Below are 24,643 nucleotides of genomic sequence, written 5' to 3'. Positions count from 1 at the left end.
AACGTGGTTAATGTGTGCATTAATAATGGTGTGCATTAAGAGTTCACTGTTATTTTTCCATGAAGATTTGTGTTTTTGTGTGATTAGGGTACTGATAACTTGCCTAGCTGCTTCTCGATTTGCTTGAGTTGGTTCTCTTGTTCATTGAGCTCCTTGTGCTTTAGGGTCATTTCTGGTGAACCAAGATACTTCAGTTGCAGATCCAGTTCCTGTTTGACATTGTTAAGCTTGATCAGAGCAGAGCGATATTGCTGAATAAGATCTACAAGAGAAACAAAACTGCTGAAAACAAGATAACATGCTGAAAATATGTAGTGTACAAGAAACATATGAGAAAAGAACTAGTATATTTCTGTTAGATCCATCAGCAAGTCAATCTGCAAACTGCAGTGAAAGGGTGTTGAACTTCAAGTTTGGAGCTTTAGAACACCATTCAGCAAAGTGTATTTGTGCCTTGTATTCAATTTTCCACACGATGAGTTTCTGAACACAGTTGGACCATTGGGCCCCACCAAGACATTTCCTTACAAAAATTAACAAACTAGAAGACCAATTAACATACACCAGTCTCTCACACCTTTTAGTAGGCAGAGTGGCACTGGCAAATCTCTGGGAACATGGCAGTTGCCTATTCTCTGCTGAGGAACTAATTATTGATTATTATGCATCCAAAATCAGGGAGTAAATCTCCTTTAGGAAACTCAAGCGGGGCAAAATCACCTATTATTTAAGGGAAGATTTGTTTTTAAATTTGCAGTTTATAAAATAATTATTGCGCTGCCCTGACTTGGTCACGGAATTTTAACAGCACAGGAGGCGGCCATTTGGCCCATCATGTCTGCACCAGCTCTCCAAATGAGCATTATGACCTAATGCCGTTGCCCTGCCTTTCCCCCGTATCCCTGCACCTTGTTTCTATTCAAATAATCATCTAATGCCCTCTTGAATGCCTTGATTGAACCTGCCTCCACTGCACTTCCAGGCAGTGCGTTCCAGACCCGAACCACTAGTTGTTTGAAAGCTTTTTCTCACGTCACATTTGCTTCTTTTGCAAATCACTTTAAATCTGTGCCCTCTCGTTCTTGATCCTTTTATGAGTGGGAACAGCTTCTCCCTATCTACTCTGTCCAGCCCCCTCATGATTTTGAACATCTCTATCAAATATCCTCTTAGCCTTCTTCTCTCCAAGGAGAACAGTCCCAACTTCTCCAATCTATCTTCGTAACTGAAGTTTCTCATCCCTGGAACCACTCTTGTAAACCTCTTCTGCACTCTCTCCAATGCGTTCACATCCTTCCTATAGTGTGGCGTCCAGAACTGTATACAGTACTCCAGCTGAGGTCTAACGAGTGTCTTATATAAATTCAGCATAACCTCCTTGCTCATACTCTATGCTCCTTTCAATAAAGCTCAGATTACTATATATGTTTTAACTGCTCTCTCCATCTGTTCTGCCACCTTCAATGATCAATGCACACATACACCCAGGTCTTTCTGCTCCTGCACTCCCTTCAAAATGTCACCTCTTATTTTATATTGTCTGTCCATGTTCTTCCTACCAAAATGCATCACTTCACGCTTCACCGCATTGAACTTCATTTGCCACCTATCTGCCCACTCCACCAACTTGTCTATGTCCTCTTGAAGTTCTACACTGTCCTCTTTGAAGTTTACAACACTCTCAAGCTTTGTACCAACCGCAAACTTTGAAATTGTCGGCTGCACACCAAGATCTAGATCATTAATATATATCAGGAAAAGCAAGGGTCCCAATACTGGGGAACTCCACTACAAACCTTCCACCAGCCTGAAAAATATCCATTGACCTTAATTCTCTGCTTCCTATTTTTCAGCCGGTTTTGTATCCACGTTGTGACTGTCCCTTTTATTCCATGAGCAATAACTTTTCTCACAAGTCTGTTGTGTGGCACTGTATCAAATGCCCTTTGAAAGCCCATGTACACCACATCAACAGCATTACCCTCATCTACCTTTTCTGCTAACTCTTCAAAAAAACTCCAGCAAGTTAGTTAAACACTGTTTCCCCATTAGAAATCCATGCTGCCTCTTCTTTATTAACCCATATTTTTCCACGTGACTACTAATTCTATCCCAAATAATTGTTTCTAGAATCTTGCGCACCACTGAAGTTAAATTGACTGGTCTGTAATTGCTGGGTTTATCCTTACAGCCGTTTTATGAACAAGGGTATAATGTTTGCAATTCTCCAGTCCTCTGGCACTACCCCCAAGCCTAGGGAAGGCTGAAAGATTATGTCCAGTGTCCCTGCAATTTCTACTCTCACTTCCTTCAATACCCTTGGAGGCATCTCGTCCAGTCCCTTGTCAACTTTAAGTAGCGACAGTCTATTCAACACTACCTCCTTATCAATTTTGAACCCTTCTTGTGATAGAATTTCCTTGTCTGCATGGCCTCGGTAGCAACTACCTTCTTGGTAAAGACAGATGCAAAATATTCATTTAATACCTCAGCCATGGCCCCATCATCCATGTGTAAATTCCCTTTTAGGTCCCTAATTGGCCCTCCTCTTCCTTTTACCACTCTTTTACTATTTATATTTTTATAGAAGACTTTGGGATTCCCTTTTGTGTTGGTTGCCAGTCTTATCTCATAATCCCCCTTCGCTTCTCTAATATGCTTTTTCACCTCCCCTCTGAACCTTCTGTATTCCTCTTGGTTCTCAATTGTATTTTCTACCTGACACCTGTCGTAAGCGCACTTTTTCTTTTTTTTAATCTTAATTTCTATCTCCTTTCTCATCTAGGGAGCTCTGGATTTGTTTGCCCTACTTTTCTCTTTCGATGGGATATATCTTAACTGTGCCTGAACAAATTCTTTTTTTGAAAGTAGCCCATTGTTCAGCTACAGTTTTTTCTGCCAATCTTTTGTTCCAATCTATCTGGCCCAGCTCTGTTCTTGCCCCATCGAAGTCGGCTCTCGTCCAGTTAATTATTCTTACTCTGGATTGTCTATTGTCCTTTTCTATCATCATCCTAAAACATACAATACAATGATCACTGTCTCCTAAGTGCTCCCCCACTGACACTTGTTTCAATAGACCTGTGCTCCATGATTGCTGAAGTGGCACACGAGAACAAAAGGAAACAAAAATTAACCAGGCACTGTTTAAAACAAAGCATTTTTCTTGAATGAGAAAAAGATGCTTTTGTCTGAAACAGATTGAAAGGTTGTATTTTAGGTTTATAAAAATGTTCATGATAGACTCTCCTAATAGTTTAGTGGGCTTATGCACTGAAGAGGTAAACCAGAGAGGTCAGGAAAGTGATAGGTCTGATCTACAGACTGTTGCTAGCATGTACCATCCGAAGTGCTGATAAGGGATCTTGTTTTAAGTGTCCTTAGGAGGTGTGTGGGGAAAAATTAGCCAAGGTCACCAATGAGCCCTACTGGGTGTGCTCTAATTATATACATTTCTTTTCTTCTCTATCAGCGACTGGGTAGCCGGCTGGCAAGGTTTACTCATGTAAAATGGTCACTTGAGTTAGGTCACCCAGTGTGTAGAGTGTTTATATAGTCAATAGGTAAACAAACCAAACAGGCCAGAAAGGTAATAGGTTTGATCATCAGATTGTTCTGCTAGCAGTATCCATAGTGGTGATAACACTAAAAAAAATCTCAATCAGAGAAAAGGCAGATTTGAATAAATTTCCTTCCTGAGTATTTGTAACAAACTTCAAGTGACACACACACACCTTGTTGAATGCCTTTGGAAAATCCATATGTGTACTACACTGTATCATAGAAGCAACATAGCCATTAGCAATTAGCCATTTCTTTGAAAACCTCTACATTTGTCAACCGTGACTTGCCTTTAACATATACTTTATCATCTCCAAATGCTCACTGAATTAATCTTGATTATATGGATTCTAAGAGTTAGCTCAAAACTGATGGACTAATGGATTGTCCAGGTATAATATACCTACAAAAATCAGCAACAAAATAACTTGGCCAATTACCACCCTTTTGACATACTGCTATTCAGTAAAGTGAGCTGGTCTACCCCAATGAGAAGTCAGCATGCCACTGTCAAAAGAGCCTACGCTCCGACACTTGAGGCAACAGATGAGGCCATGGAAGGATTCTACATCTGAAACCTACCTTCAGCAATCCCTAACCTGGGTTCCAGTTGGCGGCAAATTAATGCTCCTTGGGAAGCTTGCAAATCTCTGGAACGATGTGACAGGGAAGGAAGCAGTCAGGAATGCAAACTCCAACGGAGTCCTCCTCCTGATGAAATATCTAGAACATGACCTTATCATAACCAATACCCTGTCCCACCAGCGAGACAAGCCCAGGACCTCTTGACAACACACACGGTCCAAACACTGGCACCTATTCGACTACGTAATTGTTTGACCAAGGGTTTGCTGAGATGAACACATCTCTGTGCCATGACAGGTACTGATGACTGCTGGACCAATCACCACGTCATCCAATCTACCATCTCCACCTGCCAGGCCCCAAACAGCAGAGGCAACAGAAGCAATGCTGGAAGTAAACCAACATCAAAGGCCTCAAAGAACCCTTCTCAGTCAGCCCCTCTCTGCCAAATTCTCACTCTCCAGCAGGAGTTAGAATGTGCCCACAGTGCCTAATTGACTCTAAAGTACAGCATCATAAGCACCTGCAAAGAGGTCCTTGGTTTCTCCACCAGGAAACATTGAGGCTTTTTTTTTACAAAAAACGACCAAGAGATGCAAGACCTAATCGAGCATAAGCACAAAGCATTACAGACTGGAAACTTCAGCAGGCTTCTAGAGAAAAGCAGCAATCCTACAGGCAGCAGTACAGCATAAAACACGCAACATGAAGAACAAATGGTGGGTAGAAAGAGCACAGGAGATCCAACAACTCTCAGACACCAACAACGTGCATCATTTCTTCAGCACTGTCAAGATAATCTATGGCCCAAGAGCTCGAGGGCCCACTCCACAGAGCCAAGAATGGAAGGCAGCTCATCAAAAACAGGGAGGCAGTCAGTGCTCGTCAGAGAAAACATTTTGAAAAACTCAACAGAGAGTCTGCTTCGACTTGAATGTCCTCAATTCCATTCCCCAGTGCCCTGTCCAGCTCAGCCTTGGCGCAAGCCCAATTCAGAGTCAAGTTGAAAAATTAGACAGCTGAAAAACAACAAGGTCTCTGGAGCAGATGGAATCCTTGTCAAAATTCCGAAACAGGGCGGAGATACATTCCTGGCACAGCTGCACCACCTCATATCTAGGAAGAGGAGTGCATGCCGGGAGAATCTCAGGGAAGCTGTGATTGTGACAAGTTGGATTGCGGTAATTATAGAGCAGTCTTCCTGCTGTCTGCCAAAGGGAAGATCATTGCAAGCATCCTCCTCAATCACCTCCACAGAGTGGCTGAAGAGCTCCTTCCAGAGTTGCGGTGCTGTTTTCGTCCAAGAAACACCACAGACATGATCTTCATTGCGCAGCAAATTCAAGAAAAATGTAAGGAATAGCACCAACTGCTATACATGGCCTTTTTCAACCTTACTAAAGCTTATGACACTGTCAACTGTGAAGGCATATAGAGTATCCTCCACAAATGTCGCTGCACTCAGAAATTTGTCACTATCCTTCGCACACTCCACAATGACATGCAAGCTGTGATCCTCACCAACGGAACCACCACAAGCCCTATCTCAGTGAAATCTGGGGTCAAATAAGACTGTGTTATTGCACCAACCCTCTTCTCCATTTTCCTTGCTGCAATACTGCACCTCACCTCCAGCACATTACTCACAGATGCGGAGGTAATCTACAGAACAGATGGGCAACTGTTCAACCTATGCCGCCTTCAATTCAAAGCCAAAATCATCCCAACCTCAGTATGCAGTTGACACTTGCGTGCGCACTCACTCAAACTGAGATCCAGGTCACTGTTGACTCCTCCGAAGCTTATGGAAAATGGGCCCTTCACACCCAGAAGACATTCAACATTGCCTTGAAAATGTCAGCTCAGCCTTTCGCCAACCACGGGAGCGAGTAATGGGGACCAGGATCTCAATCCCAAGATTGAAGTCATAGTTTACCGGGCAGCCGCGATCCCTGCACTCCTATATGTTTTGGAGACTTGGATAATCCACAGCAAGTACCTCAAAGCACTGTATAAATACCACCAGTGGTGTCTTTTCAAGATCCTTCATATTCGTTGGCAAGAAAGATGGTCCAGCTGCAACATCCCCTCCCAAGCCAAAAGGCCCAGCACTGAGGCACTAATCTCTCAAAACCAGATTCGCTGGGTGGCACATGCCATTCGTACATCTGACACCCAAAGTAACAGTTCTACTCTGAACTCAATTGTGACAGGATACTTCGAGGACAGCGGAAATGATTTAGGGATGTCCTCAAGGCATCACTGAGGAGATCAAACATTCCCACCGACTCATGGGAATCCCTGGCTTGTCCCTTCAGGAAGGCACTGAACACAGAGAGACTGCCTCTGTGTGTTTCGAAAAGTCGAGGTGTCCGAGAGAGCGCACAAACTTCCAAACATCTCATCTGCATGACCGTTCAAGCACCACCTGCTCCACATGTGAAAGAGATTGCAGATCGCTGCAGTGTACTTATCAGCCATCTCAGAATCCACTGAACCGGAGTGGAAGCAAGTCATCCTTGATTCCGAAGACTGTCCAAGAAAGAAGTTTCAGCAAAGCCATCAATAACAATAGACACCTACTCACCAATTACAACTTGGCTGCTGATCTGGTCACAGTCTTGACATCAAGGCAACTTTTGACCAAATACAGCACAAAGAAGCCCTGAAGTGACTGGAGGTGTAAAGGGAAAACTACCCAAATGATGGAGTGATACCTGGAATAAAGGGACTGGGAAGACTGAAGCCATTGTTTTCAGGCCCCGCTCCAAGCTCCATTCCCTATTTACTGACTCCATTCCTCTCCTTGAAAACAGTCTGATACTGAAGCAACCTCTTTATAAGCTTGGTGCCATATTTAACCCCAAGTCCAGCTTCCGATCACATACTTGTATCATCACTTAGGCCATCTATTTCCACCTTTGTAACATCGTTAAACTTTGTTTTTATGTCAGCTCATCTGCTGCTGAAACTCTCATTCACGTCTTTGTTACCTCTAGACTTGACTATTCCAAAACACTCCTTCCTGCTGATCTCCCACATTCTATTTTCCCTAAACTTGAGGTCATCCAAAACTCTGTGCTGTGTCTTAATTCGCATCAAGCCCTGTTCACCTATCACTTAAATTGGTTCCCAATCAAACAAAAACTTTATTTTATCAACCTTGTTTTCAAATCCATTCATGGCGTATACATGTATCGCACACGGATGGTTACTGAATCCAAATCCTGGAGTTCCCTACATAATAGTTTGGGAGCACCATCAGCACAAGACTGCAACAGATCATGGGGGAGGCCCATCACAACCTCCACAGGACAAACAGTGATGGCCATTAGATGAAGCTTTGCTGGTGCTGTGCGCTCTCCAAGAAACGATAACTCTGTTTCTCTCTCTACCTAGATGCTGCCAGACCTGAGTATTTCCAACATGTTGTTTTATTTCAGATTTCCAACATCTGCTGTATTTTGTTATTAACTTTAAAGGTTAACAATTTTTCTGCACATTATTACTCAAAATTAAATCTTGATTTATTTGTGCTGCATTAAATGTTCTTCTCAATGTTAAACATACCAATTTGAGAATTCAGTGTATGGTAAGCTTTTGGTAAAGGAGCTCCAAACACCAGTCCTCGAAGTTTGTCCATTTGTGGTGCCTTGTTTTGCAGGCCTCCAAACTTTCCATTGCTTCGGATTCTGTCCCCATCTCTGGTCAGCAAAGTAGGGCAATGGGTGATTTTCACAACCTAAAAATGGTTATATTAGAGTGAAATTAGGTCAAATTCCTGAGTCACAGCTCATTTTAAAAAAGCAGGACAGCGCTGCCTGAAAAATTAATTCTGTATTATTCATACATCTTAATTTAAGCAGAACAATTAACATTGTATAGCTTTCCAAATATTGTGAAATATTACAGTGTACATAGCTAAGTTTCACATGCCATGCAAAGGTAAGGTCTTAACTACTAGTCATACAGAATAATTGAAAAACGAGAACATACCTCTTTTCTATACTGATTGGCAGCATTTAAGTCATCCAGAATAATTGTATCTCCAAGAAGCATTCCAAACACTGAAAAACAAAATCTCACTCTAAGAGAATGCTCTTGCCCACAATTACTTAAAACTGAAAAAGCACATTCCATTGGTTTACACACTATGAAATCCAATTCAACAAATTTACAAGTTTAACTGTAATGTTGAGCTTTTCCATGGCATGATCAGTAATTATTCTGCAATATCTTCTAACAACTTTTGAGAACATGAGTCTGATAAAAGTCTCAATACAGCCCAACCAATATCTTGCATAGTAAGGAAATTATTAGTAGTTTCTTGTTGTGATGGTAACACCATCACAAAAACACTAGCATCTTGAATGAAGGCCAAAATAGTCTACTCAATTTTTCAGACCAAATACCAACTTTAGTAAAATGTATTTTATTATAACCAGATTGAATTAGCTTGCTATGAAACAGGACACAAATTTCTGCTTGCAAAACCCCACATCAAGCTCAAAATTTCAGGTGCATCAACATGCAAGTTGATAAAAGACCATGTGCTTCCTCATGGGGGTCTACTGAATGGCACATTTAGATGCCTGTAATAGGACATCTATCCTCTGACCCATGGATGTACAGTATTTGAAAGGAGGTTGACAGAAAATATTTCAATGCAAGTGACACATTTTTCAGAAACAAAAATCTACAAAATGCTGGAATGGATCACTTTCAGTTTATAAATTGAACAAATATAGTCATCTCACACTGATAGCTTTACACACATCCAGAACCCACACTTTACCTGTGCGACATTGTTCCACATTTTCAGAAAAAATTAGTAGTTCCCGGGCAAATATAGGATTTCCCTCAGGTTTGAAATGACATTTTCCATTTCGCATGTGAGGTAAAGGCCTATAAATTAAAACAGGCAGTCAGCCTGAATAATCTAACTAAATGTATAAAGCATTCAACAATGGTAATTTTCAAAAAATAATTTAAAATAACTGCAATACATGTAGTGTTTTCTTTGTACTTCTTCTCACGACAGGACCTAATGCTGGCTTAAATTGGTTTTGAGAGTTATAAAATGACTGGTATTTAAACAAGTTTTAATTCCTTTAATATCCCCATGACATTAGAAAATTTATGCCAGTCATACAAATAGAATTACATAGAAAACATACAGTGCAAAACAGGCCATTTAGCCCAACCTGTCAATGTTGACATTTATGTTCCACTTTTCGCCTCCTTCAGGCTTCCTTTCTTAACCATCAGCATAACCTTTATTCCCTTCTCCCTCATATGCTTTTAGCCTCCCCTTAAATAGATCTATATTTATCTCAAACATTCTTTGTGGTCATGAGTTCCACATTCATACCACTCTCTGGATAAAGAAGTTTCTCATGGATTTCCTATTTGGTTTCTTTTATATTGACGGTTCTAGTTTTGTTTTTCCCAAGTGGAAAAACTCTCTCTGTGCTTATTCTCTCAAGAGCTTTCATAATTTTAAAGGCTCCCCATTAGGTAAGTCTAGACCCTTCTCTTTTCAAGAGAAAAGAGATTTGGTGTGTTCATTTTTCCTGATAGATGTAACCTCACATTTCTAGTATCAACCTTGTACATCTTTCTGGAATCCTCGACAGCGTGCCTCTATGTCCTTTTTACAATACGGCAAGCAGAACTGTGCATATTACTGGAGTATGGTCTAACCAAGGTTCAGCAAAAGTCTAGCATAACTTCGGTACTTTTCAATTCTATCCCTCTAGAAGTGAACCTGAGTGATTGCGTAGTTATTTTATCGCTTTATTAACCTTTCACTGCTTTTAGTGATGTGTGTTTGTACTCCCAATATCCATTTGCTCCTTTACCCCATTTGAGTTTTTAATTCTCAAGTAATATTTAACCTAATTTTTCTCATCAAAATATAATACTTTACACTTATCTGTGTTGAAATTCATTTGTCAATTATGCCCTGTCTACACGTTTATTAATGTCGTCTTGTAGTTTGTTGTAGTCCTCCTCAGTATAGACTAACCACCCCAAACTGGGGCTGATAAGTGGCAAGTAACATCCATACTACATAAGTGCCAGGCAATGACCATCTCCAAAAAGAGAAAATCTAACCATCTCCTCTTGACATTCAATGACATTACATTTTTGAATTCCCACCATGACATCCTGGGGTCACCACTGGCCAGAAACTGAACTGGACCAGTCATATAAATCTCTGGCTACAAGTGCAGGACAAAGGCTGGGAATTCTGTGATGAGTAATTCACCTCCTGACTTCCCAAAGGCCTGTCCCACCATCTACAAGGCACAAGTCAGGAGTCTGATGGAATACTATCCGCTTTCCAGGATGAGTGAAGCTCCAACAACACTCAAGAGGCTCAACACTATCCAAGACAAGACAGCCCTCTTTACCAACACCTCATCCATCACCTTAAATATTCACTCCTTTCATCATTGGCCCACCGTGGCAGCAATATGCATCACCTACAAGAAGCACTGCAGCAACTTGCCAAGGCTTCTTCAACAGTATGTTCCAAACTCTAGACCTCTACCACCTGGAAGATCAAGGACAGCAGACACATGGGAACACCACCCCTGCAAGTTCCCCTCCAAGGCATACAATCCTGATTTGGAACTTATATGTCTGTCCCTTCATTGTCACTGGGCCAAAATTGTGGAACTCCCTTCTTAACAGCACCGCACCACACTGACTGCAGTAGTTCACCATCACCTTCTCAAGGGCAATTTAGGGATTGGCAATAAATGCTGGCCTTGCCAGCAACTCTTGCTTCCCAAGAATGAATAAAATAAACAATTGGTCTCATCCACAAATTTAAAAATTTTGCTTTGGATTCCAAAGTCTAATTTGTTAATATAAATTGTTAACTGTGGTTTGATCACCAATGCTTATGGGACCCCACATTCTAGCATCCGCCACTCTGAATGGCTACCCTTTACCACATAATGGAAGAAGTCATACTGTGTTTCTTCAAAAGCGGTTTCACTCCCCCTCAAGCTCTGCAGACAAATAACTGAGGTTTTAAACATCTGTAAATGCAAAGTACTGATGTTGGAAATCTGAATTAAAACAGAAAATGCTGGAAATATACAGCAGGTCAGGCAGCCATCTGTGGAGAAAAACAAAATTAATGTTTCAGGTCAATGACCTTTCACCAGATCGATCGATTTAGTTTGTTACAACATTCAGGCTGCAGCTATGTTTCAAGCTCATATCTGTGATTGGAGGTAGAGAGTGGACTAATCATTGCTTATCTATTCGGGAGAAGACATCCCATATCAAGGTCGCGGACTGACGGGGGACCCTCACACCTCCTAATCCTCACGTGTTACGAGCATGAGGCCCTGGAGCTGGAGAGGCGCCATGCACCTCAGTCAAGCAGCCGTAGGAGGTTGGGGTGCCAGACAAAGGTAAGAGTGCAGCGCACTGAGGTGAGAATGTCGGCTATTGCAATCATTCTAGTGTAGTCTCTATATTGATGTCAGCCTCGAACCTGGAATCCCCACTGATAACGGAAAGATGAGGGCACCATATGCATATCTCTGTCTCACCAGGGCGCCTGGCATGCACAATGACAGTGTCATGACCTAAACTAATGACATGTCCTTCTTGTCCCTTTTAGGCTCATCAGCAGCTGGTTGCTATGAGGAGCCTGAAGGCCCACCCCCGACCCCAGAGGACCACCATGCTGAGCATGCACATGCGCCACACCCTCTCCGTCAAGCAGGCACCAGCGCAGATATCAGCACCTCAGTGGGCATAAGATTGCCGTCTAGTATCTCGGTGCACATTGGTGAGGCCACTTCATACTCGCCTGAGGTGCAGGCAGAGGCAGAGAGTGCCCAGGGTGCTGGCAGTCAGCTGGGGACTAGGACAATGCTCAGTCGATGGCTGATGATGATGAGCCTCTGGAGTCATCCATTAGGCAGCAGATGCTGTAAGTCCAGCGGGGTGTGCAGGAGGCTCTGGCGGAGATACCTGAGGGAATGCGTGCCATGGTGTCTGCTGTGGAGGAGTCCCTGCGGAGCATGACCACAATTCCTCCTCCTTGGAGAGAGTGGTGACTCTCATGGAGAGGCTGCTCCAGGGACTTAATCAGGGGTCCCTGGGGATGTACTCAGACCTGCAAGCCCACATGCCAGCAATTACCTCAGCTGGCCAGTGTCAGTGTGGGAGGTGGTTTGGGCACCCAGTATCCCAGCTAGGTGCCCAGCCATCAACAGTGGGCAGGGAGGTCCAATGCGGCCTCACGTTGGTGCATGGGCTACCTGTCGTCTCTGCTGGCTCCTCTCAGTGCGCTCTAGATGACAGCAGCAGCAGCTCCACCCGTCTGCCTGTGACTGTGGCATCTGATGAGGCTGCGGCAACTGGGGAGATGCCAGCCATGGCACTGGCTGCTACCTCCCAGGCCAGAGGATGACCACCAAGGTCATCAAGATCAACAAGACAGCAGAGTCAGCAGGCTGTCTCCAATGCCGGTGCCGGTGAGGGGGGAGCACCTAGACGTAGCACCCGCAAACGTAAATGTAAACCACCTTAAGCACAAGATGGTGATATTTTGTTTCCCCATTTTTATGTGTAATTTTTCATGGTGTGATTAAAAACACCGGTTAATGTTCATTTCAGCTCTGTTTCACATTTACAGTTAAATGAGATGTTATTTTGTGCTATTGGCCTCTGTATGCTTCATTTGTTCTGTAGGTGCAGGGAAGGTCATTATGTAATGATGGACGTATGTCTCCTGAAACCTAATTAAAGGCAGAGTGTATATGGTGCTGGCCAAGGAAATGGGCCTATCAGGGATCGAGTATGGAGCCTGCAGCCCTGGCACGTGGTGGTGGTCCTTATTTGGTAGGCTAGCTGAAGGAGCATTGGATCAAAGCTTCCGGGTGTCCCTGCCTCCCCGCAGGTTACCCAGGTCAGCGTGTATTCCCTCAGCATTCTCCTCATCGTGCTCGTCCTCGGACTCACTACTGGACTCATCATCTGTTGCCTGTGCAGCTGTGTCAAGATCTTCTTCCTCCACTGGATGCCCCCCTTGCCAGTGCCAGATTGTGCAGAGTGCAGCATGCAACCACTATCAGTGACACATGCTCTGGGCGGTATTGCAGTGCGCACCCTGAACGGTCCAGGCTTGGGAAGCACATCTTGAGAAAACATATGGTTCTCTGTACCACAGCCCTTGTGGAGGTATGGATCCTGTTGTACTGTTGCTTGGCCTCTGTTCTTGGGTGGCGGAGAGGCGTCATGAGCCACCTTTTGAGGGGATAGCCCTTGTTACCCAGCAGCCATCCATCCAGTTGGGCTGGAGCACTGAAGAACCTCGGCACCTGGAAGTACCTCAGGATGTAAGCATCATGGGAGCTACCAGGGTACCTTGCACAAACTTGCAGAATCTGCATCTTGTGATCACACTCTCTCTGCATGTTCACGAAGTGGAATCCTTTCCTGTTGACAAAGGCACCCGGCTCACCCGCTGGCGCCTTAATGTCCACATGTGTGCAGTCGATTGCACTCTGGACACTGGGGAACCCAGCAATCGCTGCAAAGCCTCTGGCTTGCTCTGCCTAGCTGGCCTCACCCGTACGGTAACGAATGAAAGTCAATGTATGCCTGAACAGAGGTTCTGTCACCAGCTTGACGCAACTGTAGACAGCTGATTGGAAGACTCTTCAAAGATCCCCCGCTGAGCCTGGAAAGAGCCGGAGGCATAGAAGTTAAGGGCCATTGTGACCTTCAGAGCCACTGGCATGGGGTGTCCACCCACACAGCCGGAGCTGATCTCAGACCCGATCCTCTGACAGATGGAGATCACTGTTTCCCTTGTGAGATGGAGCCTTCTTCGGCATTGCACCTCAGGCATATTGAGGTAGTTGCATCGCTGCCTGTAAACCCTGGCAGCAGGATAGTGACGTCTTCTGCAGCCTCTTCTGCCCTAGACTTTCTGTTGGCCCTGCCCCCCTTGTGCCTGCGCCTCTCCTCCCACAGGTTGCTCCCCTGGAAGCTGTACTGGGACATCTGGCCTCCTCTTCCTTCTACCCCTCTCTTCCTCCTCAGAGGAGGTGTCTCCAGCGGAGACCACAATCCCCATTACCAGGGTAACGGAAGGTTGTCTGATACCTGGAGGGTCCACGCGGTCTGAATCCTCCGGGGGCCTGAAGAGAACAATGAGTCCTGAAATGAAGCCCAGAAATGCTCAGAATGCAGCTCTGAATCGAGATGAAGCTGTCCAGTTCACAGAAGCAATCAGCAGCAAGTTTGATCCAAAACTCCTCACTACTGACATTAACAGTGCCACTGACCCTTCTTATCCCGCCCGTGGATGAGCTTTTGCTAATTGCGGCCTGTTTTGCCTGTGTGACGGCCGGAAAATTGCACGGGCTATGTAAAGTTAGAGACAATTAGAGTTTCAAGGGCCTTAAACTGGTCTCTTAATTAATGGCAGGCGTGCCTCCATCTCCATTGCTCGCCTGCCTAGCGAAATATTGCACGAGTGTGCATTGACGTTGGCATGCTCGGCCGACATCATTGTGCGTTATTTCATGCTTGAGCGGGTCAGGCGCGTACGTGATCACCAAGCGAAAAATTCTGCCCCAAGTGTCAGTACTTTGATTTTAAGTAGCAGCATTAAATCCAAAATCTGAAGTTTGAATCCAACCTGGAAACTGAAGCTGTATCAACCCGAGCGTTTATTCCGAAGCCTAGTTAATCACCAAGTTGGCTTTGAATTACACTCGGGTCCGTTTTTAGTTTGGGTGCATTTTACAGCACTTTCTAGTGAATGTCCTTTCATTAAATTAGTGAAGTTTAATTGGGGCAAAATTTAAATTATTAATTTCATACCTGTTACTGTCTGGAAGATTTTTTCTATATATGGAATCGAGCGGTAGTACTTGTTGGCGCCCCTGACTTTCATCGAAGATACGTCGAGCAGCATCAGTGGTTAAAGTAACCACACAGTCCATATCGCTAGCCATATGCCAAGAGATAACCTTGGCCACTTCATCATCCTCTATCACTGCCAAGTGTGCAATCTGTAATGAAGTCAAACAACTTTTTTTGTGTTTTGGGTTGAGGAATTTTCTGCATCATAATAAACTGACAGAGAACGAATAATGGGGGGAAAAAAACACAGTATCATCTTGAAAAATAAGTGCTTTGTTGAGAAAGTGAGAACATCAAAGAGAAGCAAGAGTCAGAACAGCACAAGTACCCAAAATTATTCTCTTTGGTCTCTTGATTGAGGCAGAATGCTGATTTCATTCTGTCATTCTAGGCTGGGATCAATCCCAATGCTAAATGTTAAGTAGCTCAATGCCTTTCAAATTAAATAACCAATTGGCAGAAATAAAATCCGGTCTACCTTTAAGTATCAGTAGAACAGTCTTAATTTGATTGTCAAAAAGGGTAACAGGGAGGGAGGGCAAAATGTGAAAGAGTAGGAACAGGAGGAGAGGGAGAAGAGTTGTATGAATTAGTACTGATGGCATTTCCACAAGGACACAGGTAATGGAATCAGTTAGACTGAAAACTAAGAAACTGAATGCTTTAGGTCAGGTGATGTGGGTAATGTCTTAATACTGCAGAGAGAAATCAATACACAAAAATTATACCTGGTAAAAAGCAGTTTACAATGAGGTCCTCATTTACATTAATCATACCTTTCCTAAAATGTCAGCACTGCTCCTAGCATAATTAGACAGAGAACATGTTCTTCTGGGTTGTTTGAATATCCTGTCTCTGTCAATCTTCATCTGCTTAAGGGCAGTATCAATACCTTGGATCTAGGTTGTTGAACAAAAAAAATGGTAAAATTCAAAGCATTAACTGTGGTTGGAGGGGAGGATGTTATGAAGACTTTTAAAAAGTTAAATGCTGCCCCATAAATATATATACATACTGCATTGAAGAGCATCACCCAGTTTAAAATGTGATCTTAAAACAAATGGCAGCAATTCAAGTGTATGTAATAAACCAGCTGCAGGAAATGAGCCCCAAAACTCCTTGTATCACTTGCCTTTCTAAAAGGTATAAAAAATGTACACACATAGTAATTTTTGGATATATTGTAAGGACCGTTAAAATTAGTTTTTAATTGTCAATTTAAAATGTAAAGCAGGGCCAGAAAGTTGGGGCTAGAAATAAACTAGCATATTTGAAAAAATAAGTTACTTATTTGAAACATTGTTAAAACACACAAAGTAAATTTACAAAAGATATAGTGAAGCAAAATGGTAACTGGTGGCATAGGTCATGGCCTTCATTTTCATGGGGCTCATAATCAGACTCTTCTATCTGCAAGATGATTCCCCTCACCTCTCAAATTAGAAATAAAATTGAAGACCCTGTGTTTATGGTTGTGACTCCTATGATTACGCAGGTGGGATAATCAAAATTGTAGGAAAATGTGACAGAGGAATAGTTGCAAACTTGCTTTTAGTGATGAATATTTTGATGTGTAGTCCGCGTCAGCCTTTCATTGATACTCTTCTAAAGTCTGGGTATATCATTGTGGTAACTTAGTGCAACTGCTGTTTTTTGGTCAATATTGAACTAGATATAAAGGAAGACATTTGCTTCAGCATTAATAATATGGTCTTCAGAGCAATAGCTTAATGATATTTGAGATTTGATTAAAATAAATTTAGGTTACACAACCATTGTTTCTTTTCCTGTCAGGTCCAGAGATGCATGCACTTTGCCAACGTGCGTGGTGAGCTAACTGATGGGATATATACACATCTCTAGACCTTTTCCCTAAGAAATCAATGGGAAAATTTGGGGTTTACACTCCTCATACCTGGGTGGAAAATTGCTTTTTTAAAATCAATTCACCTACCTGAAAAAAAAATTGGAATATAATCGATGGAAATGAGCTAAAACTGATTTTAGCAGTTCCAAAACTCATTACAGTAGTTTAGTTTCTGTACAGTTCAAAAGGGGGAAAAGTAAACTTCGGCTAGATAAAAGGTTTTCAATTTTGCTTGTAGCCCTTCAAAATTCCAATGGCATCCCATATTTAAATCACTCTGGGTGTTAGACCTTCCTTTAGTGTTTATCGAATGAGAATTATCAAATCACTTCAGCTTCAGCACTTGACACATGCATATCAAAAATTAATACATAAGTCAACTTACAGTGGAGATTTCTGCAGTATTTATTTTCTGCTTTCGAAGTTCATTTCTTAGGTGAGTTTCCTTTGCTGTAGCTTCTTGTGCTTGACCTAAACGAGATTTCAATTTCAGTACTTAACCCGAAAAACATTTAGTTACTACCTCTCCAAATCACATTTAAAAAGATTGTTTGCATTGGTGAACCGCTTAGGGCAATGTTATGAATAAAAGCCTGTCTGTCTTCTGATATACTCAAATTACAAGATTATCCATTGATGGAAGCTGTTTAACATTCAAAGTTAAGACTGAATTTTAGCTGTGCTTGTTCATGCATCACATTATGCTAAGATAGGGTGGTTATATTTATGATGCCCAGAACGGAATGAGGGATAGACAGGGCTGAGGGCAGAGCCCCAGTCTAACACAGAGCATTATATACCAATCCCCAGTGAACTCCAGTTATCAACAGCAATCAACACTGACATTCTCCCTCAAATAAAATCCACAGACAGTGATGTTATTGAATGTGTATCTGGTTTGAAGCCAGATAAGCAATCATGTTATGGCATGATACACCAGCTTACTTGTAGTAGGGAGGCCTAGTAACACCAGAGTACAACCAATTACAGCTGAGTAGTCAAAGCCACCCAGCCCTCAAGATCACACTACTGGAAACAGATTTGAGAAAAAGTGGCAAAACGCAAATCCATTGTAACCGGAATTATAAATTTGTAAACTTCCAAAAATCATTTTGTGGGGTTACACTCTAGCAATGATTCTTACGACTAAGCTACCCTTAAGATTTCACAAGCAAACTTAGCAAAATTTCAAATGTTAACATATATTATCTAACATATGAAAGATTGTGTTATTCACAATTAATCCAGACTTCAAAAACATAATTTGTATTGTACTTTGTTTTGAGGAATGGAAGTATAGGTTTATAGTAAGATGCAAATGTGTATTAGTATGCAATGGTAACAAAACATTACTTATGTGATGTCTAATATCTAGCTGAATCTAATTTAAAGCAAAAATTAAAATAGAAATCTGAAACAAAACAGAAAATGATAAAAAAACACAGATCAGTTAGCATCTGTGGAGAGAATAGACAAGTTAATATTTCAGGTACAGGTCCATCATTAGCACCTAGAAATAAGATGCAAATCAGCATGCTAATACAATTAGATGGATTGAAGATGTATAAGAATTGTGCATTGAACAATTTAACAGATCATCTCAGTCAAGTAATGGACAGATAGAGTATTAAGATATTCAGTCAAGCAATGGACAGATAGATCATTAAGATAATCAGTCAAGTAATGGACAGATACAGCATTAGGATATTCAAGAAACATAGGATGTTTTTGGAGAATATGGGGTCGGTAAATTAAAATATTTTAAAACGAGGACATAGCTAAAGTTTGAAGTTAAGACAGTGTTTATGTATCGGGGGTTTGCAGGGTGCCTAAGAGAATATCAGATATTGTTCTTGAAGCTCACAGTGAGTCTAGTACAAGCTTTATGAACAATATTTCAGCCTTAACGTTCAACTACAGCACAAGCACAAAGCAATCTAAATTGGATTGGCTGTCCTTTTGTATCTACCTTTCACACTCACCACTGGGTCTGAAGGTTGAGGGCTCAAGTCCCATTCTGAGACTTGAGCAAAAAAAGAAATCAAGGCTGACACTCCAGGGCAGCACTGAGAGACTACTGCATTGTTGGAAGTGCCATCTTTCAGACGAGATGTTGCACTGAGGCCCCACCCACCCTTTCAAGCGGATGTGAAAAATTTCATTCGACGAAGAGCAGGGAAATTAACCCTGGTATTGTGGCCTATGTTTATTCCTCAGCCATAGGAACAATGGAGCAGTATCATCACTAAAACAGATCATCTGGTTATAATCGCATTGCTGTTTGTGGGAGCTTGCTCTGCACAAATTGGCTTCTGTGCTTCATTACAACAGTGACAACACCTCAAATATACTTCATTGGCTGTAAAGTGCTTTAGGATGTAATGAGGTTGTGAAAGACACTATACAAATGCTATGTTACTTTCTTATCCCTTCAAAGTCAATGGAGGTTTTACACCTCTGAGGAAGCTAAAGTCCTGGCTTTAATCTTCCTCAGACAGCCAGGAATTCTCTGGGCCGAACGGCGACTTCAGTAATTAAAGCTATATCCTAATTTTCAAATCAGTTTTAATTTTGTACCCAACCCCCAAGTTTTTTATCCCCCATTTTTGATAATATCAATGTGCCTGTCTGTCTGCCTGCTTGCTCTCCCAAAAGATGCTGATTGATCCATGATGATTCCAGCAATTTTCTGCTTTTGAATCTAATTTAAACATAGTTTCAGACAGCTCTACATCTGGGCAGATTATTGTACAGTTGCTGACTGTGTGCAGAGATAATAGCCCAGAATTTGCTGTTGCAATGATGGTGAAACTGTGAAGTATTTGCTGTCATGACACTGTAAAACTGACAGCAACTTCTTGGGCCTTCACTCGCACAGTTAAACATGGAACTCCAGAAGCTGTCAGTAGTACCCTGCTTTCTCCCCCATAACCCTCACCAGGGTGCGGCAATCTTTAGAAATCACTGAACTGATGACAACTGCCATTTTCATGTTGTAACATTGGTGTTAGAAACACTCCAAAAGTTATGCCTTGTTAATGAGGTGTGTCTGAGTTCTTTAAAACAACATATTAAGTTATAACTGCTACTGAATAACCTCTGACCCATTAAACTAATTTTATTCATATATTGTCAAATTTTCTCATGATTAAAATTCTATAGTTCAATAAAAAATTATTTTTGACAAAAGTTTGATATTTCAGCTTCTAATGTATATGTTCCAATCTTTATTTTGCAGAGAGAAAAATCCGATCATTTGATTTTTCTTCAAGGCCAGTGGCAAATGCTGTTGCTTCGCCACTGATCGCAAAATCCAGGCCATTTTTTGGTCAGTTAGGACCAGTTTTCTTTGCATCAATGCCTCTCTTGTTGATGCCTCATGCAGAAAACTGGAGTCTACATCTTAATGCTTACAGTGTAATAGCATATGTTTGCAGAAGAAATTGTTTGACCCAAGGGACCTGCTTTGGCAACAAAGAAAGGACACCCAATATAATTTGAATGTAACCCTGTGGTTTTCAGTTTCTTATTCAACTTGCAATACACAGAAGGCTAAAACTTGTCAGCTTCTTCTCCAGAGCAAGAGGCATGCCAGTTTCAGAATATTATCAAGATCCAAAAACAAGAGACTACTCCAGAATTAACTACATTATTCAAACAAAGTTATACAGGAGAGAGAAAGGAACTCCAATGATTTAATTCACTGCTAAGATAATAATGTCTCAATTTCAAACTTGTTTCTAATCATCTGAAATTGTACTTAAGAATTTCAGCAAATGTAAGAATTATCTGCCTGAGAAGCATTATACTATCCTTTTGTGGACACATTTTATTTTTGTTTAAATACTGTGTTCAATACCTAATGCTGTCTAGCAGCTTCTATGTATCATTCAGTTTATCAAAATAATTAAGTATTGGAATAGCTTAAATGGTTTTTTTTTGGTCATCTATAAGGCCGATCAAGGCACTTGGGTATGGAAAATTTTTCCGCTGTTTCTAAGTACCATCAGCAACAAGTCATTCCAAGCCAGATACAAGAACCAGATGTAAAGTTGCCTCTATCCTAATAAAGTACATGATTTAATTCTAACTTCAAAAGTGCACTACAGAAATGGCATTTTCACTTTCTGCATTCATCATCCTTTAGTGACTGCTAATTCAGGAAGGATTTTCCTTCAGATTCATGCACTAAAATAGGGTGGAACACCTAAGTTTATTTTTATTTTCTATACAAGGAGGGAATTTTCAAATTACATTTCAAATAAACAAATGGTATAATTTTGCCAAAAAAAAATCAGAATATACAGATTGGGATGGTTTATGCATGGAACAGTAACTAATAGTTGGCTCTAATTTTGCAGTGGTAATGATGGCAAAACTGTCACTGTTTATTACTCCTCTGAAACTGACAGCAAGCTGCTTTCAGCATTTCAATAGCAAACCCTATGAAAAGCCTAGATTTACCCTGCAGGTTGCAATCAATTAGAAATCAATGAATTGATGAGAACTTTATGTTATTAATCTCACTGTAAAAAAACTCTAAAAATTTACACCTTGTTGATTGAACTGAGATTGTTTTGTTTAATTGCATACAAAATTCATAATTATTGTAGAATAACCTCTCTGACCCCTCTGGAATGTCAAATTTCTCCATTAAGATAATGAAATTTCACATATTTTCAAAATAATTTATTTTAAAGCCTATGATATGCAACTTCTACCGGAATCCCAACTTTATGTTCCAATTTTTATTTCTTTGTAAGATATTAAAAAGTGAAGGATAATCCTGGTTTGCTATCTGAGGATACTTCAAATTGATTGGCTGCTTACACTACTTGATGTCACCACTTGCCGGAAGTCTGGAGATCCCCTTAATTTGGCACCAGATTCAAACTAATACTGGGAAAAGAGAAATCCACACCACAGAGACTGCGACATCTTTGTGGGCAGCTTCTTTGAGGCTGGAGGCAGTACCATTGCTTCACCACTGACCATGAACTCTGGGTCAATCTTCCTAATGAAGAGTTATACTTGAAATGTTAACCTAGCTGTACAGTTAAGGAGTTGAAGCTCAATAAAAATTCTGCCATAGGAAATAGTGACCTTTGGACAGCATGTTTGATATTTTATCTCTATTTTGGAGTACCTTCAAGATATGGCAGTCCCTGCTGGAAAAGGTGTCAAGTTGGCTTTAACAGAAGAGCAACAAAGCATCATGTCATATTTATGGTACTGCAATCAGTTCTCATTTAAAACTGGATAAAAAAGGATGTTGTAATTATTTTTCTCATTTTCAGTCGTTAGATCTCTCACCATTAGGAAGTGATTTCACTGACCTCTAGTTACTGGTGTATTTCCACATGGAATGATCAACACCTGCAGTATTCATTTTCCAATTAAACATAGAACGCAGTCCTTCATCTGTGCAAATTTATGTACAACATGAATATAAATGTATTCATAATGTGGCTTACACTTCATTTCACTGATTAGTTGGTTGGTGGTGTCAAACAAACTCCTGTATGCAACAATGGATTGGGAAAGTTGGTCCTTCTCTTTCGTCAAGGTTGTCATCTGCTGCTGTTTCTTAAAATCTGTGAAGAAAAAGACCGCCATTCATTTTTATATTGCAAACTGAATCTTATGACAAAGGAGAGTGCATGCATTTTAACCAAAATGATCAAGTTTCTCAATTTTGTATCAACCTTTTAAAATTTGCTAACACACAATTAGAACGTGTGCATTGCAAGAACACAAGGCAGGATGTCCAGCACAAATTAAATTTTGGCTAAACTGGACTTTTCACCGTTTAAAGCTCAGCAAGATTTGCAATCACTGATCTCAAGTAACTACTAAGTGTCTTTCTTAAATAACGTTACCATTCAGACTTAGATTATGTGTATTTTTCCTTCAGAAGTTGTGCTTAACTATAAATAAAAATAAGCCCCTCTAAACTTGCCCTTCCCCGATGTATTACATCCTTAGAAGCTTAAGTTGATAGCTCTTCCTTGCCCACTAAAGAATATCGTGTCTATCAATGTTTAGCTTGACAAGAAATTTTTAGCATATTTCAGTTTTCAAAATAATAAACAAGATTACTGCTGGCAAAACTAATTTTATTTAGAAAAAAAAACTTGAGGTTTTAAATTAGCAGTCTTCTTTATGTGCACCCTACTGAGATCAGCACAAATAAGATAAATTGAACCTTCATACAAACATATGAATTAGAAGAAGTAGGCCACTCGGCCCCTCGAGCCAGCTCTGCCATTCAATAAGATCATGGTTGATCTGAATGTAACCTCAACCCCACATTCCTGCCTACCCCCGATAACCTTTCACCCCCTTGTTAATCAAGAATCTATCTAGTTCTGCCTTAAAAATATTCAAAGACTCTGCTTTCGCTGCCTTTTGTGGAAGAGAGTCCCAAAGATTCAACCCTCAGAGGAAAAAAATTCTCATCTGTGTCTTAAATGAGTGACCCCTTATTTTTAAAGAGTGACCCCCTAGTTCTAGATTCTTCCACAAAAGGAAACATCCTCTCCATATCCACCCTGTCAAGACTCCTCAGGATCTTAAAGGTTTCAATTAAGTCACCTCTTACTCTTCTAAATTCCAGTGGATATAAACCTAACCTGTCCAGCCTTTCCTCATAAGACAACCCGCCCATTCCTGGCATTAGTCTAGTAACCTGAAACCTTCCTGTCACCCATGGTTCAAAATCACACTTTGTGATAAAAATTTGTTCATTCGTGAATCCTTACTTTCACATTACTTATTTTTCTGGTCTTGATACGACAGAAGGCCTGAGTCAACCTCTCACACATTTAATCAGGTAAACAGCGAGCTAGCTGCAAGACTTTCACATTAATTAAATAAGCCACAAAATTCCAAGTTATTCTAGGTAGTTAAACAGACAAAACATAGGCTGCTGTCATGCTTACCGTTATAAAACATAAAAGATAAAATGTATGGAGGTAAAAGATTCCTCTTGCCAGGTTTCGAAATGACTGGCTCAAAAACCAGCATATATTCTGTACTATCTCTGCCAGGACTGTTTTCTGCCAGCACCAAGTTCTATTAAAGAGGAGCAAAAGTAAACAAACAAAAAGAATCACGTTTCAAGGATTAGCAAGGAATTTATGTTCAGTGAAATTATAGGAGTAGGTACAGTAAAAAATTATTTTACACTGATGCAGCAAATAGCTCTTGACCAAATTAACTTTGATTGCAAAGGGGACAAAGAAAGTCATGATATCTGAAGATTCAGGACTACAAGTTCATGTCAAAAATGAATATGCTAATTCAATTTCTTACTCTAATAATTCCAATGACTACAGGTTGAACCATTTGGACTGCACAGACTGACCTGTTCATGCTTGTTTTACAAGCCTGGCTTTAAAGTTACAGTAAGCCATTCCTAACAAGAGCTTCTTTGGATATTTTATTGTCTATACCCAGCTTTATGATAAATTCTATTTACTTGTACAGCCTGAAGCTAGAAAATTAGGACAATAAATGCAATATATACCAACTGAATGAACAATACACTAATTATAGATCCTGAAGTCTGGTTTTGACCACTGACTGCAAAATAATGCATCACGCATTTACAGTAATGATTGAACAGGTTTTGTAAAATTTTTTTTACCACAAATTGCATACTTAACTACAACCGCGTTAACTTTTGAAATAGTTTTTCCCCCCCAAGAAACTTGAACAATT

The 24,643-nt window shown here is 40.9% G+C and overlaps 1 protein-coding gene across 1 annotated transcript in view; it reads right to left on the bottom strand.

Annotated features, from left to right (window-relative positions):
- The window catches only part of smchd1 (structural maintenance of chromosomes flexible hinge domain containing 1), a 211,842-nt gene that overhangs the window by 5,318 nt on the left and 181,881 nt on the right, over positions 1 to 24,643 (bottom strand). Inside the window, exons 38-46 of the mRNA XM_078540635.1 lie at positions 23,863 to 23,995; positions 22,396 to 22,515; positions 17,307 to 17,392; positions 15,831 to 15,953; positions 15,013 to 15,203; positions 8,942 to 9,051; positions 8,143 to 8,213; positions 7,717 to 7,888; positions 104 to 262 (exon numbers count right to left, since the gene is read on the bottom strand). Of these exons, the coding sequence (XP_078396761.1) occupies positions 104 to 262; positions 7,717 to 7,888; positions 8,143 to 8,213; positions 8,942 to 9,051; positions 15,013 to 15,203; positions 15,831 to 15,953; positions 17,307 to 17,392; positions 22,396 to 22,515; positions 23,863 to 23,995 (1,165 nt within the window). The remainder of the gene's footprint in view (positions 1 to 103; positions 263 to 7,716; positions 7,889 to 8,142; positions 8,214 to 8,941; positions 9,052 to 15,012; positions 15,204 to 15,830; positions 15,954 to 17,306; positions 17,393 to 22,395; positions 22,516 to 23,862; positions 23,996 to 24,643) is intronic.

The sequence above is a fragment of the Cetorhinus maximus genome, chromosome 4 (assembly GCF_964194155.1).
Source record: "Cetorhinus maximus chromosome 4, sCetMax3.hap1.1, whole genome shotgun sequence".
In the NCBI taxonomy this organism is placed as follows: domain Eukaryota; kingdom Metazoa; phylum Chordata; class Chondrichthyes; order Lamniformes; family Cetorhinidae; genus Cetorhinus; species Cetorhinus maximus.
Note: the sequence above shows the minus strand (reverse complement) of the source record. Positions and strands in the feature narration are given on the sequence as shown.